Source organism: Netta rufina (genome assembly GCF_964035555.1).
Source record: "Netta rufina genome assembly, chromosome: 11".
Lineage (NCBI taxonomy): Eukaryota > Metazoa > Chordata > Aves > Anseriformes > Anatidae > Netta > Netta rufina.
Window position 1 is genome coordinate 11217631 of NC_140134.1, and position 18026 is coordinate 11235656.

Below are 18026 nucleotides of genomic sequence, written 5' to 3' on the forward strand. Positions count from 1 at the left end.
TACTCTGCTGGGGCACGAAGGCTGCAGGAGGATGCTGAGGTACATCCAGCAGATGAAGGAAGCAGACTCTGGATTTACTTGAACACAGTTTATGGAGAGTAGTAACATTTGGGGCTTTGGGGTATTCTGTAATCATTTTACTGCATTTAGCATTCATGTTAGGGAGATCAGGTAACACTGACAACTATGAGAAAATGGCTCCAAAAGATGAGTTCAGTGCATTGTTTTATATTTAGGATTCCCAACAATGCAGTAACTGCCTTCCCGTGTCCTGTAGGAAAAGAGGAAAAAAGGAAAATGAGGAGGAGGAAGGAAAAAGTAGTAATGGATGAATGGGGAGAGAAACTCTGCAGACCTATAAGGGAAAAGTAGTAAAATGACCCTTGAGCATTCTCAGTAAGTTCTTGAATGTGTCCTAGGGAAATCCCTGCGTTTTAGAGAGGGAAAAGAACAAGCCCAGAAGTGAGCATAAGTGTGTAACTAAAATTAAATACTAAAATTTAAAAGCTATAAAATACTGAATCAGGCCCCTTAAGTCAAAGACTGACTCAATCCTCAAGTCAAACATTATTTTATTTTCCTAGGTTCTTCAACTCACATTGTTATGCAAAATAAAAATGTATTTTCCATTTCATATGAGAAATAATCTATTCAGGTCCTTCAGTGAAATAATGGAGCGTTTTGTTGATCTGTAAATGTAGGAAGCAGGTTGGACAAAAAATATTTTCACTTTTGTTTTTTTAAAATCAAATTTACTTAAAATATCCCGAGTTTGGACGGCGTCTCAGTCTCATACCAATGATAAGAGTCCTACCCTGCAATTTGCTAAATATTTTCTGTGTTCTACATCCATATTTATCAATTCTGAAATTAGTAATTTGCAATATTAGATCCATATTTAATTGCAACAGGAGCTGCGGTGCTGTGTCTGTGTCCCTCTCAGGAACACCAAGTCCTGAGCCTGTGTAAGTCCTGCGCTCCTGCGATGCCTTTCAAGTTCATCACTGTCTGATAGGAAAAAGTTAGAAACTCAGAAAAAGAAAGTGCTTTCAACCAAGAACTCAATTTTGCAGCACGTATACAGGTCTAGAGAGAGGTTGAGAATGGAAACAAAAATCAACTCTGCTTGAATACCTCTTTGCTCTCAGCAAAACAAAGATTTTTCCAACCATGGCAGTTGAATTCTCTTAAAAGTTCATTAAGCTGATAGCCTGAGAAATCCCCACTACCTTGAAAACACTGGGAGCAGAAATCAGAGCATCACAGGCCTTGAAAGAACTATAAATCTTACTTCATGCTGAAAAAGAAGATCAGGAATGACTGCACAGAATAGTAACAATTATTTTACTTGGGAGGTCACCATTGCTGCCCTGCCTGAAGAGCCGGCGGTGGGTGTCGTGTTTGGTCCGAATGCTACTTAACTCGGTCTGCCTTGCTTTCAGATGACAAAGAAACCCCTCAGACAGAGCTGGGATGAGTATTGCTATGACTCTGAGCCGGTCAGTACAAGTACACGCGTCTTCTGTGTCGCTGGTGCAGGGCTGCTCCTTTTGCTCACTTGAATTTGGGAGGTGCAACAAGCCACGAGCAGAAATGAAATGAAATTTAACCTGTTAATGACCCTTTCCCCTGCCCTATGGTGGTGTTGCTTGTGTGTTATCTGGTGACAACATAGATGCTCTTTCTGTTGCCCTTTTTTGCTTACTTCCATCTGGAAAGCTTCTTCAGCAGCTTGGTTTGGATTCGGTCACCTAGTTTTCAGTCGTTCCTTCCTGATATATAATACACATTGTTTCGTGTAAATTGGTCATCACATAGTAATTTGTGATGTGGAAGCATTGTGAGAAGTGTAATTGCTTCCTGATACAACTGCAAATCAGCCTCTGGAAGCGCTAAGAGATGGCCTGTTTAGCGTCAACTTATGGTGATTGTTGCAGCCTATCTGCCATCCAGCTTCCAGGAAAAAGACAACAAAACCAAAAGCACCCTTCAGCCATCTGTGGGACAATCAAATCCTGCTATTACTGAGAATGCAAACAATTTCTTCTCCTAAAATAGTTCTGGTGTCCTTTCCATATGGATCTACCCAAAAAAGGGACCATGATGCTTCTTACCTTCCTCAGCTCCTCTTTTGCATCTAAGGCAGAGGCGGTGGCTTTGGTCAGTGGTGTGCTTTGGGTTTGTGTGGCCTGCAGCTGTGTCCCCGTGATGGTCTGTGTCGGTTGTGTCTTGCACCAGAAAGCATGTTTTCAACCAGCTGCATGTTGTCCGTGCTAATTTTGCCGTTCACTTAATGGTTGCCAAACCCAGTGAATGTATCTGGAAGAAAAGGTTATCTGGTAAGGAGCTGTGGTTCTCTGAGGCTAAATCAGCACATTGCCAGCAAGCCTTCAGATGCAAACCTTCGTTAGGAGAGGAGGAAGGGAAGGCAGTCTGGCCTCCGGAGGTTTAAAATGTCAAATGTTGTATTAGCATCATTATGAGGCTCTATGAGACCAGAGAGCAAAGAGTGGATGTTTCTCTGTATGCCTCAAGATGCTGTAATGAGTTGCAAAGACTTTAATTGCTTTAGGAGTGGGTTAGGACAATCGACTGGAGAAACGCCAAGAAAACCAAGCCCCAGGTTTGTTGCCTTATTTTGCATAGCAAAACTGTGTGCCCTTACAATTTGGCTGTTGATCTGGTATTTTATTTGCTCAGGGTTGTTTTTCATGATGTTCCTGGTAGATCACGTCTTGGCTTCAGTGAAGATTTGCTCTTAAACATCCTCTGGCCTTTTCCCTCCAAGGGACTAGTGGCAAAAGGAATGGGCTCTACCTGCTGCACTTTCAGCTTATAAAGAAACCCTTCTGTATCTTCTTTAAGGGTTTCCTGGAAATCCAGGGATTGCTTCAGTTTGACAGTAAGCAGGGAACTCACAGCTGTTTCGAAGTGTTGAACACTCTGGGAAACTAATTGGACCAGCAGAATGTTAATAACTATTTTGGTACGTGGGCATAGATTTTGTAACATTTGTCTGCCCTAATATCAGTGAAACTCATATATAGGTATGTGTATTTATACAGACACACACACACTCTCTATATAGACATATATATACGTATATATGTATGTATATTTTTTATATATATATATATAATATATATATGAAATCATCCATTAGGAAACAGTACCTAGCACAGACCTGGAATACTATCAAGTGCATCTGCTTTTAAGTAGATAATTTCCAAAAAGCTTTTCCATACAGATTAATGAGTTTGGGAATTGTTATGTAAATTGTTCATTAAATTGCCTTTGGCATAGATTGTACTACTTTTGAGTCTGCTCTGGTATTTCAGTGTTGTCTTGTGACTCAATTTTGGATGAACGATGCCACAAAATGAATTTGTTTCTGGGAATGTGGATGGCCAGTAGGAGTGGCACTTGTTATCCCCTTAAAAAGATTTTTAAAAAGACCTTATTTGTAGAATTTGCAAGGCATTTTTTGTTCTGCAGCCTCCAGGTCCTGCCTTAGTGAGGGTGAAAACTCCTCCAAGTTATCTGCAGTGTATTTGTAGTGACCAGGGATGCTAATCAGCCCAGGTTTGAGTTAGGAGTAAAACAGTTTTATCCTGATATTGTATGATTTATATAACCCCATTGCTGGTCCCTACTGATATATAGTGTAGTTGTCAATATAGCATTCCTTTCAATAAATTGTGCAAATAGCCTATACATCTGTTACTGTTGAGGGCAAATTTCAATAACCTGTAACAAAAAATGAAAGGTTCACTCATTAAGGAGTATTTCTTAAGAAAGGCAGAAATGGTATTTTCTAGTTTATTTTAAAACTCTGTGTTCATTGATTGTTGGTATGGTTTTAAAAATTACACAGAATGATTCTGCTGTTCATCAACATCTCTAAATAGGCAGTGCAGTAGTGACTTGTTGCCCCTGAGGATTGACAATAGATTTTATTTTTGGTTATCTGGGTTTATGGCAGTGCTCTGAGCTTCTTGAGTGTTTAGTTGAGGGGACGGGACTACTGTTTGAGGAATTTCCTATGTTGGCATAAATATCTTAAATAAGAATGTCTCTTTATAATTGGTAGCTATCACTTTACTGATGCTACCTAGTGGGATGAAGAACATACCACTGATACCTCAGTAAGGCTTAAAATGCCTGCTTTGCATCTATTGTGAGATGCAAAACTGATATGATAAAATAATTTTATATATTCTACGTTTATGATTTTCATATTTTAAGACTACTTGGTATCTGTTTAATGATGTTCACTTTTGTATTCATGTAGCTTTGTTCAGTACAGATTTTCAGATCTGTTTGTGCAGAAGTCTGTGCACGCTTGCTCACGGTGTAAGGATGATTCACAGACAAATGACCAAAAGAAACCGTGGATGTAGCTGCTTTAATTCATTGTCACTACAGCAGCAGCAGCAATTTTTAAATTATACACCTGGATTAACTTGTAGAGAATCTCTATTTAAGTGTTACTAAATATTTTGATATTTAAGATAACGCTATATTGTGTGATACATAATAACCTACTTGGAGATCGGGGATTTCTGTAGCTAGCAATGGGAAAAATATTAAATCTGGGCTATGAAGAGAGAGAATAATAAATAATCCAAGGGGACCCAAGGTGAGTCAAACCCTGCAAAAGGTTCTTGGCATTGCTAGTTCATTTACTAAGTTAAGGAGAGTAAGTTTCACTATGTTCTCTAAATATTGGTGTAGGTCAGTGTTATTTGGATTCAGCAAGTCATCTGATTTCTTTGAAAGCATCAGTGACTTCCATCAGTTTGAGGAGAATCTGGATAGCTAAAGTGTTCAGCCATGGTGCGTTAGCCTCTGGGAGATATAAAAAGTGGTGGACTTCAAATTCCCGAAGAAAATGCACCAGCATTTAGAATAGTGAATAAAATGTTTGAAACTTTTCCTTCATTATGCAGCATTTCACTCACTGATTACATGGAATTACATGCATTTTATTTTGAAGCAGTTTAAAACAGAACTCTTCTCATTTACTCACAGGAACTCTTAGTGGACCGGGACTTAATGTGGAATAAACTGCCTGTAAATGTTAACAATGCACAGCGTATTGTTGTTAATTCACAGCCTTTCTATATGTTTTTTGTCCAAAACTCTTGCCAAGTATTGCTACTTTAAATATGACAACTCTGATTTGCTTATACAGAGACTACTGAAAAACTGATTCTTCTAGACAGCTTGATTATTGTTATTTATTATTTGATTTAAAATTGTGAACGTGTTTTCCAATATTTAAGAAGAAAAATTGTGCCTTACCACTGGAGCTAATCCTGGATTTTAATTGCATCCCATATGTGCTTCTTGCTCTGTCTGCTCTGGTGCTGTGCATTTGTGCTCTCTCTCAGGAACAGGATTCAGAGCAGTGTCCGAGGGGGTGGGTGTTGGGTAATTAGCCACCGTTAGTCTGCATCGTGTTAACAGGGCCTCCTGTATATCTCATTTTCCCAGTGCCAGATTGGAAATGTCCTAGTTGCTGATAAAAGACTTGGAAATCACAGGATGATATTTATGAAGTGCTGACTTGGCCATCTGGACCTGTTCTGACCTCAATTTGTGTCAATGCTTAATCTTTCTCTTTGACCCCAACAGGACTGCTTTTCCGTCGAAGGGGAGGACTTGAAGCATGACTTTGAGCGTCTACAACTCGCCATGGAGATGGTGGGGTTTCTTCCCAAGACTCGCAGACAGTGAGTTTCTTTTCCATATTAACATGTATTAACATATTAGAGATTATATTGATTAATTGAAATAATATGATAATATAAAATATGTATATAATATTACTGTAAATACAGTCTCCCTAAATAGTGAGAAAAAAACACATAATTTTTGCTAACATAACTGTTTCGCTCTGCATAATGTTTCAGGCTGGTGAGAAAGAAGAATGGTGCTTGACCATTCATACAATAAAGGAGTAAACAAAATATAAAGGCATAAGCAAACTATGCCCATCATTAGTGTAGTTAATGACTCTTTATGTAAAATGAGTGTTGGCAGGAAGTTGGTACCTGGAAATATATTTTGTACTGTTCATGAATAGTCATGCTTTACTCTGCATGTCATGAATCCAGATCCTGTTTTAATTAGAAATCCGGATTATTAGTCATCACACTTAATCCCCTTCCATGCAATTGCTGGTTTTGAGGGCTCATTTCCAATTGGCCTTCATTCACCAACACAGTGAAGGTGCCAGTTGAAAACCTAGATTTTTGTAGTTGGCTTGCAATACTGTCTTCCACCGAGTGCAAGGAATTACATGCTTTACATGAAGATTGTCCTTCACTGAAACCACAAAGTAATTCCTGTTGTGTTAATCGTTGACTGACTTCATTGTTCCAAAGTCTCAAGTAGGTTTGAATGAATTTGACAAGTAAGTTACTAAGGTTAGGAACAGGCTTAGAAAAATAGATATTGAAAAATGATCTTACAGTGATTTTGTTGTGTTGTGTTGTTTGTTTTTTTTCTTGACATCATAAGTATTGCTGAAAGGCAAATCAGTAGCTGGAACACAGTGAGAAAGCTTGTGCTTTTTTAGGTAAAAATGTTCAAATGGTAATTTAATGAACCTTGTTCCTTTATCGGAAATCCTGGAGGTTTATGTGGGAACAAGGAATTACTGCTTTGTGCTAATGGCACTTGAAACCCTTGGGTAGATGACATTTAAGATGCTAACAGCTAGCGTTATTTTGCAATTGGGTGGATTACCTCCCTCCTTTTTTAAGCATTGTTTTTCTTTCCTTTTAACACGTGTCTGAGCCAGCTATAAGCCCTTAAGTGTGAGACATTGTCCTGCATTTTGATCCAATAAGAACTTATTTCACCTACCCAAAAATCATTTTTCTAAGTTCATGCTTTATCCCAAGCATAACAAATTAATTCTGAAATCAATACTGCTTTTTCTCTATACATTCCACACAAATAGATAAGCCAAATATACATGTTTTTACTATGAATAGGGTATATGTCAGTATAGATCCTTATTCTTCACGTGTGTCTGCTTTGCACCAAGCACATGCTCACGTTCTCCTGCAAGCATCACGCATCTTCACTCCATGAGCAAATGCCACTGCATCCCACTTTGAGACAAAGCTGCTTTGCAGATACTGCAGCAGCAAGGAGCTAGTAGCGCAGAACCAAATTGCTTCCTGTATTCTGCCCCAGGTGACTTGTTATGCAGCAAGAATCAGGTTTCAGTGACAAGGATTTTCTAAAGCCTGCTTACAGTGCAGGGTTGCAGTACGGCAAGGTACTTTAATTGGCAGAGTAAAGCAATCGGTAAGTGTCTGGACTGAATGGAGTAGGATGTCATTTTGATTTACTGTGCAATAACTTTACTTGGTGGACAAGTTCTTGTATTTCTGCTAGTGCGTGTTGTCAAAAGCATGTCTGCCTCTCTTAAAAAAAAAACGTAGCAGATTCTTCGCTGTATGAGCAAATCTGTTCTACTTGGCATTGTGCGACTTCAACAAGAAAAAGTAACCACCTCCAGCTGAGCAAAAAAGGGAAGGGCATTTTAAGTGCTGTTATTACTTTCTGAAGTGATTGTTTATAGCAAAGCATGGGCTTTCACCTTTGTGGAAACAGCTACAGAAGAAAATTGTTTATAAAGGCATTCAAGTAATTCATGATGAGGAATCAGTATCCCCATTTTAGAGATAATGAAGGACAGGCTTGGAGTGGTGAAGTTGTGTTGTCCAGACACACTGGTGACATGGCTAGGAATGAAGTTCAATTTTAATCATTTTTAGCTCCCCAGAGTGTGTAGAATGAGGGACAAATGGAGTATATAGCTGAAGTCAGCCATCATTCATCCTGATGATTTCATTTTGTAGTTCATATAGGGTGCCATTTTGTAACCGTGGGTTTAATGTGTTGAACTTCAGGCTGAGAATTAGGTGACCTGAATGATTTTGCAGAATACTTCTCAAGAAGGCTGTACTGATGCAAGTTTAGTACTTGACTAAATGGAAAAAAATTACAAAGTGGATGCTTATTTTGAGCATCATTTTTAAGAAACACTTGGAGATTTGGGACAGAAACTGCTTCAAACTAAAAATTAGAGGATGAGTCAAATATGAAGATGGCACTTGGATGTCTGGGAACTGAAGGGATTGTGGAAAGGGCAGGATATTTTGTACAAGTCATGGACTGAGAAGTGCTGCATTCTTTTAAACAGAATTTGGAAGTGTTTTTGTAGCTTTTCAGCTTTCATGGTGATGGGATCCTGATAAATATTTGAAAAAGTTTTGCAACCAATTTTGGCATTGAACATGTGGTTTGCTTTTTCATTAGCTTTAAGAAAAAAAGAAAGGAAAAAAAAATGAAAATGAGATCTCTCTATTTTCTTTAGAATTTTTTCTCTCTTGTCTGCAATACTACATCTGGGAAACATCCGTTATAAAAAGAAGACCTATCGGGATGATTCCATCGATATTTGTAACCCTGAAATACTGCCTATCGTGTCGGACCTGTTGGAGGTAAGTCTTTGCTTTCTGCCCTGTAACTTTCACGCTTAATGAACTACCTTTATTTTATAATAGAATTTGTTTCCAGTTACAATGAATGGTAAGTTGTCTTATGTTAATGTAGACTGTTTGTGTTTCCCAGTGAGACATTACAAGGATTTTCTTATGAGGCTTTTCATGTGAAGTTTTTTTCTTCCTAATCTTCAGCTTCAATACACTTGTTTAATTAACTGAATATAGTGTTACCTTGATTAAAATTTGGAAGATTGCAAGCCAGTTTTAGGTGGAAAGAAAACCTGCCATTCAACATGCTATTTTCTCTAATTGCCAGCCATCAGCTCCCTCACCAGAATTCCCCAATGCTCCTGAAATCTGTTCCAGTATTTCTGTTAGAAACAATTCAAGAAAGCGGAGCAATTTTAAGACCCACTCTTCTGTTACAGGTAGTGGCAATAGGAGATTCTGAGTGAACTCAATGCATTTTGCAGTCTCTTGTTACTCTGCCAGCATCCACAAAGGTTGTGGTAGACTTGCTGGAGGGTGCATCTCAGTCTGCTTCCTGTAGTATCCATTTATGGACTTACTATCCGTGCATTTATCTAATTCTGTTTTGAGCCTGATGATGCTATCTGCTGTTTTACTGTGTAAGAGCCTTTACAAAGAGGATTTTGTTCTCTGTGGATGACTGTTGTACCAGTATCATTTGGGACAGGTTTCAGTGTCTCAGCCTTGATGGCCCTGGGCCATATCCAGTTATGCAGGTCAGTGCAGAAGTTCTTAACCAGACTGCCCTGTTAGCTTGTGCAGGTTATGAAATTGTGGCATTATTTGCTCAGGAGTTTTTACTGCAGCGAGCCAAGTTGTCCTGTGCTTGCTTTCCATGTTCAAGAGCAATGGGCAAAACCTCTTGATGTGGATACAGATGGCCAGAAGCAATCCTTGTCATCTAAGTCACTTGCAGCTCTAAGCGATCCTGAAATGTTATCCTTGTAGTTGGTTAAAACAACTGTACAATCTCTGCTCTTTTGTTATTGTCCTTGTCACATCTCACCTGACCAATTCCCATCGTATCCAAACTTGCTGAAACAGAGGAAAGCACTCTAATTCCAACTGTCTTAGATTTCCTTGGTCCTTCTCAAAACTTGCTGGACAGTGTGGAAGGTTAACTTCTGCTAATTTTATATTCCTGTCAGAAGATAACTTGTCCTTTCGTGCACATGTGAGGCTCTCTCATTCCTTCCCTCAAACAGCTGTTGTGCTATCTTACTCATTGAACTCTTGGGAGTTGGCTTTCAGATTTTCATAGCACTTCATTAATGCTCTGAATTTAGGGAGGGGAAAGCTTCTGTAAAGTATGGGTATAAGCAGCTGGATGCTCTTTGCATTTTGGACTTCAGACTGCAGAAATAAACAGAAGGAAAATATGAGTTTGGACTAGAATGTTGTTGATCTGACCCTGTTAAAAATGGCCATATCAAGTCGTAGCAAGAGTGCCAAGTCATTTAAGAAGTAATCATTTTTTAAAAAAGCTTTGAATAAGAGAGTGACTTAGAGATCTGAAGAAGTTCCAGGCTTTGGGTCTTTGCCCTGGCTTTCTTCTGCAAACAAATTCTTTTGCAACATCTGTGTGCTGTAAGGTATCAGCGTATTTTTTGCACGTGTGCATTTGAAATTATGCATCAGTTGAGGCATACAGATCCAATGGTGGCTTAGTGCCATGCTCCGGTACAGCACAGGTATGGACACCATGCTCACTTGCAGATAGTGTCAACAATGTGTAGAAAATATACATACGTACATACATACATATATAAACATTACTATTTTGAAAAAGCACTAGAATCTGGTGTAGCTAAGCAAAATGATCTCTTTCTGTTGCTCTTGGTAAGTCTTTTGCGAGCAGACCGATCCTATACAGTATGAAAAGCTCATTAATTAGATAACGGCGGTGCAGATCTCAGGTATGGTTTGTGAATGGTGCTGCTGTGTTTGGATAAGTGTTGCTTGTTCTTTAAGCTGCATTTATTTGGATGGAACTGCAGATGTTGCCCGCAGGTGTAAGATTTCTGATAGACCCACTCCCTGATCAGCCAAAATAAAGGCAGCAAACGCCTTTTAAGAAGCTGATTTGTTTCTGAAATGCTTAGCATTTGCAGACCTGAATAAATCTTTTGTAATGTTTATTCAATTTTGACCAAAGGGAGGACTAAAGGGTTCAGACAGATGAGGCATTATTACATTGCACTTAGTTAGCTACTTAAAACTGTCCAAATTAAGTGTGGTTGAAATCTTAGCCAGAGACCAAAAATATTGGTTGAAACAATTTGACGCTTTGTATTTTTGTCTCATTTGGGTAATTAATTTTACTTATTTATTTTGTGGTCACTGAAAAGTATACAGTTCTGCTTTTCATGCCATTGTTGCTAAAAATATGAATTGGCTTTAAAAAGTTGCTAATTCCTTCCCTAGCTCTTGCTATTACTTACCAAGACCGAAAAATCATCTCAGAAGAAAATTAATAGTTGACAAATACTTAAATTTCTTTTCATACAGCCACTGAGTGCTTGACAGGACAGGCTGGGGTGTAGCAAAATGATGCAAGGAACCATCTATTCTGTGATCTGATACAGAGAAAAATCCTGTGTGTGTGTGTGTGTGTTTTTTTGTTTTGTTTTCTTTAAATGACTTTCTCAATTTGTCCATTCAAGGATTTGATGAGAAAAAGAGAAGAGAAAAATCTAATTGGGTTTGGTGAAAGGGCACTGAATTGGTTGTATCTGAGAGCTGCCAAGAAGGGATCCAGAGGTCTTGATGTACATAACCAAGGGAGTGGTTGCTTTCTTGGGGAGAAGAACAACCAGAGTGTCTGAAGTGAAACAAATAGGCAAAATTAGCCATGTTTTCCCCCCTCCAAAGGCCAGTCTGACCAAAAGTATCATGAGCTTGCTGTTCTACATTAGAAAGAATGGAGCCTTTGAGTTTCTAAGGACAACTGGGGAACCTTCAGTAGTTAATGCAACAGCACCCTTCTTTTTCTCCCTCTTTTTCTCATTTTCTCTTTCTTTCTTCTGATACCTATCCTTCCGTTGTATCAAGAGACTTCTGATCCTATAAAATGAAGCTAATATGCAGATTTTTTAAGGAATCTGGGAGGAGTTGATGACCTGAGAGGGATTTTATTTTTCTTAGATACTGACAGCCCAGTCCAATATGTTTTTAGTTTATTAAAACATTCAGAGCAGCATTTGTTGAAAAAGCAAATTGCAATATAGGATTTTGGCCAGACTCCGTGGATCATTGTTTCATTTACAGTAAGACCCTGATTCCTTTCCTCAAGCATAGACATAGCGTGCGGATTATGTGAGGGTTTTGGCAGGTTTTTCTCGGCCTTTGTTTAAACTTTGCTGAAATACGGCGCTGTAGCGTGATGTCAGTTCTGCCTGATGGATTGAACAGACGTGGAAGTCTGTGCAAGCAGTGAAATTATTGCAGGCAGAGGGAGAAATCCTCTTCAGAAACGATGGAGGATTGTGTAAAACTCTTCTGGGGAAAAACCTGGAAGTGCTCCTTCTGTGGGCTTATTGGTATCCATCTCTTTCCATCAGTCCAAACAAAAAAATTCTCCAGCCTCGCAACATGGACTTAAAACAGCAGGGGTTTTGTATTTGGATGTGTAATTCACCCTGAGCTGTAGTTCAGCTTGAGGAGCTGTTTGTTCAGAACTCGTAGCTGAACTCAATCTTTGGGCTGCAAGTCGGCAAGGATCTGTGGTTTTATTAAACTATTGTGGTATGTTTCTGATTTGTGAATTCCTAAGAATAATTATCAAAAGTCATCCATTAGAAATGATCAAGTGTTAGATCACCCTAAAGTTGACTATTTTTTTTCATTAGAAGAGCAAGAATGTTTTAATTACGTGCATTTACTAATACTGGAAATTATTTCCATGGAGAGTGTTGAATAAGGAAGACAAATTCTGTCTTCACTGAATAGTTTTATATTCAGTTGTTCGGCTTAGATAACCAGACTCAATGCAAATAGTGGTAAATATAAGTTATGAGCTATCCAAAATTAGTTTTGCCAATTCTCTTTTACATTGACCATGTTGGCTTTTGCAGCCAACATCTACCTCCCCAGGAAACTGTGCTGAAGCTTTTTTTCTACTAAAAAGTTATCTTTGGCTGCGCACAGGAATCCCACAGACAGCGTGCTCCTCATGTGATAGACATCTCAGAATGTAACAGAGCAGGGAAAAGGAGGTGAGGTTTATGGGGCAGCAGGCGCTTTGCGCTCAGCATGGCATCCAGCCTTTTCTTCTGCATCCCTTCTCTGGTTAAGTTTGGGGTTGTGAAGCTCTGAGCCAGATCTCCAGTCAGATAGCTTGGCTTGAAAGAAAGTCAGAATAGAAAGTTCTGCTCTTTCTCGGGAAGAGCTGATAGAAAATGAAGTCCATCCTAGCACTGTCTGTATTTACGTTCCATACCAAGCAGCTTTCGAACGAGCACTGAGCATCTCAATCCTGTTCTCAAATATGGAAGCAACTAGAAGGAAAGAGAAAAAGATAAGATTTCTTGCTCTCAAGCTCGAAATGGTTCCTTTTACTTCATAACACAATACCCTAGCATTACAGGAGAAGTAATCACAGCCCGCCTGGGCTCCTGTCCAGCCTTTGCGGGAGGCTGCCTGGCTGTCCCTGCTGTCCCTACTGCCTCCCTCTCTTGACATTTACAGCAGTGGCAGGGTTGGAGGTCATCCTTAACTGTGTTTTAGAGGTCTAGTCAACCAGCCATCCCAGCATCCGTTCAACTTGCATGTGGCATTCAACTCTAACATCTGTGTTTTGTCCCTGTAATTAAGGTAGGAACTCCTACAGTCCATGTAGCTTTTTTGAGACTTGCCCTTTTAGCACCGGAAAGCAAACGTCCATGAAACGTAACCCAAAAGTATGACTCCCAGGGAACAAACTAAAGGAATAAGTTGTGTTTTCTTCTTTGCTCATCTCCTAGGTTGGTTTTGTCTCCATTTTAGTATATTATGCATATTGAATGCCAGAGGAAGCTTGGGATGCGTGCTTTGGAAACAGCAACCATGTGCACCAGACATCTTTAGTCATTGCTGTATGCTGAATTCATCTTTAGAAAGCTCCTATGGATATCAGGAATCAGACACCTTAAAGCTCTGACCTTCGATTAAAATTTGGCCAAGTCAGCAGTGCTCCTTGTCGGGTATTGACTCTCAGCAGTGAAGTAATCAGACCAAGCTCTGCTGGGCATTAGCTGTGGGCAGAGACCTGGAGGATCCCCGTCTGGAGCTGAATATCCATCCTTGCCAAGTATGTTTTCTCATGAAAAGATCATCAACAGCGTTGGGATGTAGGACACACATCTGCAGGTCTTACCCATCCAGAGAGCTCAGGGAAGAGGAAGCTATGGAGAACCACAGACAGATGGGGAGGGCGAAGGGTACGGGTAGTTGTTAAAACCATTTAAAATGCCTATGTTTACTGACAAATCTGAGACTTGGAAGCATTCAGGCTGTTTAGTCTGGGCACCAAGAATATTGCATTGGACTGTTTTGATTAGTAACCATCTGATACCCCTCTGCCTATTGCTTTTTTTTTTTTTTTCAAAAAAAAAGAAAAAAAAAAAAAAGCCAGCACGCAGGCTGTGGGTTTGCAGCAGTCCTCCCTTGTTCCTACTTCAGCGCATTTGCTGTTCTTGCGGCAAAATGGATGGTGTAAAACTCACTTTTGTTCCAGGCTTTGCAATTGAGGGATGTCAGCTGATGTCCCGCAGTTGCAAGCTGCTGAAAAATTGTCCACATTTTGCTTTTGGCTGCATGCTCGAGTCAGCAAATAACCCAACTGCGTTCGATGAGACGGGAGCCTGGGACTGAAGAAGAACTGAGTGGGAACCTGGAGCCGAGACGAGGACTAGGTCGATTCAGGTTGTGCTTTAGTGGCACATGCAGAAAATGATCAGTCGTTCTGGCTGGAGAGCCTAGCAAATTGCCATTTTGCTGTATGTAGAGGAATAGAAACCAAATGTGAAAACTTGCTGTGGATTTCCGGGCTAACCAGAAGATACTTTTTTCCCCACTTTGTTTTGAAAGGCAAAATAAAATTGCAATAACTGGGGGCTCTAGGGTATTACTGAGCACAAGTGAGATTAATCTCAAGGTGTTGAAGTTTGATTCCTCATGGTAAGGACTTGTTGGTAGGTGAAGGCTGTGTCCCGGTGACTTGGTGTTTTCTACTTCTCACTCTGGCACAAAAAGATTTTGTTACTGGGTGTTGCATGAAAAAAATAGTTGTATACAAATTCATTGGAGTGTATCAGGGAAAACCCTGTGACAGTACATCTGGTACAAAGAAATATTTTTTTTTTGTCCAGAGTGGAATAATTTTTGCAATGGTTTGTGAGCTTAGGCTCAACTGGCTTGTTTGCATTGCTCTCAACACTCATTATTGGGTTAAACCAATAAGCCAAAGTACATCAGCTGCTAAGTTTAGCATCATCAATGCCAAATCATAAATGGATGTACCTGTGTTTAAAAATAGATAAAAATAAAAAAGGCCTAGGATGGTTTCAGAAATATGGATTTGGTGCTTCTAACTTTCCATAGAGGTGATGTGAACAGGTCTGGTGTCCACATTGGGCTGTTTGGTTAGGGCAGTCAGCTTGTACAGCCTGTGTTACATATCCTCCGATGGCAGTATCTCTGGGTCAAGGTATAGCTGCTAAGTCCTGGCTCAAAGGTTTTCACCAAGATGAAGAATTTCAGTTTTGACATTGAAATTTAGCAAAGAGAGGAGTGAATAACTCAAAGTATTTAGGTATAACTTATGCATGAGCATATCATCATCTGTTCTGGTAGACAGGACACGCTTTGGGATTTCTCAAGAAGATGAAAATAACAGGAACTTGAATCTTGGGGCGCAGGAGGCTTTCTCCTGACAATTAGTAGCAGGGAATGTTTAATTTGTTGGCACCATTTACCTGTTTGCCCAAGTGTCTGTGTTTATACAACTGACTTTCCTGCAAATGGCTGATTAGCAAGTGGTTGTCGCCTGGTTGGGAACTGGTTTCTTCAGGGAGTTAAATATCAGGTGTGAATATCAGAGCAAATATCAGGTGCTTTTCTTTTCAAAAGGTTTCTTTCTCCTTCTAATTCCTCCCTTCTCCCCACCCTGAAAAACAGAAAACAAAACAAGAATTTAAAACCCAATCCCATCCAGATATATCTCTTAAACCAGTGACACTGTTTGGTTTGTTTGTAGAGTAATTTGTATTATGTCATCTTGATAACACTAGAAAGTTGAGTTATTTTGCCAACAAAGGGGAAAAAAGCATGGGAGGGAGGAGCTACAGCAGGAACAAAGGAGACCAATGGGAACTTGCTAGAAATGAGGTGGCTGAATGCAGAAAATCAGGTTCCCTTGAATACTGTGGTGTCTGTTTTCTGATGCTGGATTTATGGGCTAAGTTATCTTCTCCCAATATCTAGCTCATTCTTATGCATGGAACATTAACTTTGTGAAGGCTGGTGAAACAGAATGGATTTTTTTTTTTTTTTATTCCTAGAATAATTGTTAACATCAAGATTTTTGTTTCAGGTAAAAGAAGAAATGCTCTTTGAGGCCCTGGTTACCAGAAAGACAGTGACAGTAGGAGAGAAGCTCATCTTACCCTACAAACTAGCAGAGGTCTGTACACGATGTTTATTTTTAAAAGGAAAACTCTTGGGATGGTTTTCAAAGCTTTGAAATGAGTTTGAAACGTACTCTTAGCTCTGCTAGAGTTTCTTTTAGTATTTATTTATTTACTTACTTTATTTAAATGTAGGAGAAGCTGATGTGTGTGGAGCTAGAAAACAGTTGACTTTACCTTCTACACTGTTCTTGGAAAGCAGATTTACGCGTTGTTCTGTGATTGTGTTTAACTGTTTTAATGACTTACAGTTGTGTAAATGTTCTCCAGAGCAGAGTTGTGCATCACTGAATGTATGTGAGTGATATGAGTTAAGTAGTAGTCTTCATACATCATTCCCTAAACTGCAGCACTGATTCATCCCACAACAGAGAGGTGATCTAAGACCTCCAGGACATTTTTGGCGTGGTTCTGAAGTGCCTACATTAGTCACGGGTCCTGTATGGGAGGAGCTGGAGATCCTCTGCAGAAAATTCCCATTATCGCTTTTGCAGACCTCTCATGTCCTCGGCCCTTGCATGGTGCTTTAGGGTGGCCACAACTCAATCAGCCTCTCTCAGCTTGTTCCAAGGGTAGTCAGTGCTGCTGCTAGCTTTGGGATGGCACTGCATGAAGTAACTTCTTTATTATGGTCTGACTTGGATTACAATGTCAGCAAATTTATGTTTTTCCTGAATATGAGGTTTCCAGGAATTCTGAATTACATTCTGTGGCTGGTAAACAGAAATACTTCTGTTTTCTTCTTATATCCTCCAAAGCATATCAGCTCTGTTCTGTGGCAAGACTTGTTTTGGCTGTTTCTGCACCTACTGTTCTTGAGTTCCTCAATTTAAGAGCGTAGAGCGTGGCCCAAGCTGGTTCCTTCTTGTCATATGGTTGTATGCGAACATGCAACACCTTGAGCAATGTCCGTGAGATCAGCCTGTTATGTTGGAAGTAGATAAATGCTTAATGTGATGTATTTAGGGTCGTCTGTAAATATTTTGATTTCTGCGTTGTTGTTCTTTTTCCCCTTTTGAGATTGTGTGTTCAAGTTCCATAACTGAAACCAACCTCTCATGTTGGAAATTATTTCCCTTGTGCAAAGTTTGAATCTCTCCTAACAAAGGACACATATGCTTTTATTGTATCTTTGTTCTTAGTGATGTCTCTGCTCACAGATCTCAGGTGTTCGTTGATAAAGGTTTGTTACTAATACCTGGTTTAAAAAAAAATAAAAAATAAAAAAAAATCAGGGTGTGGTGAGGGGGGAGACAGAGGAGCATCAGACTCCAGTGGCTCATTACATGATGATTATGCTCTAAAGTAATCTCATGACTAAATCACTAAGTAAGAAGCCATGAATTTCATCGAGAAAAGACAGGCATTGCATGTGCTTTCTGTCCACTGTCCCTACAGCATTAGCGCCCTGACTGCCAAAATGTATTTGCCAGTGAGCTCTGTGGTTCACCACCGACTGGCTTTTGCTCTGTACACTAGAGCAGGATTTGAGCTGCTCTAACTGCAACCTCACTGCAGCAAGAGGTCTCCTCCTTGTCTTGGGGAGCAGGAGAGGAGACATCCCAATCTGTCTGAATGAGGAAGGAAGCGTAGGATTTGTGGGACATTTTAGGGCTTTGCACAGGACACTGCTATCTGATCGTCCCACTCATGACTAATTGGACCAGCAGCACAGTTGGCCTTAGTGGGAACCAAGAGACCGGTTATTTTTGTGTGTTTTACAAAAGAGCATTACAGTTGGCTCAAATGGATGGAGTGCTTGAGGTTTTGAGGATTTGCAGACATGACTGTCCCACCACGACTC

At 39.8% G+C, this 18026-nt stretch overlaps 1 protein-coding gene across 1 annotated transcript in view; it reads left to right on the plus strand.

The window, feature by feature from the left end:
* MYO9A (myosin IXA) overlaps nucleotides 1–18026 on the plus strand; it is a gene marked incomplete at its 5' end in the record, with an annotated part of 151817 nt that overhangs the window by 36898 nt on the left and 96893 nt on the right. Inside the window, 4 exons of the mRNA XM_084293197.1 lie at nucleotides 1443–1499; nucleotides 5638–5735; nucleotides 8399–8525; nucleotides 16129–16218. Of these exons, the coding sequence (XP_084149323.1) occupies nucleotides 1443–1499; nucleotides 5638–5735; nucleotides 8399–8525; nucleotides 16129–16218 (372 nt within the window). The remainder of the gene's footprint in view (nucleotides 1–1442; nucleotides 1500–5637; nucleotides 5736–8398; nucleotides 8526–16128; nucleotides 16219–18026) is intronic.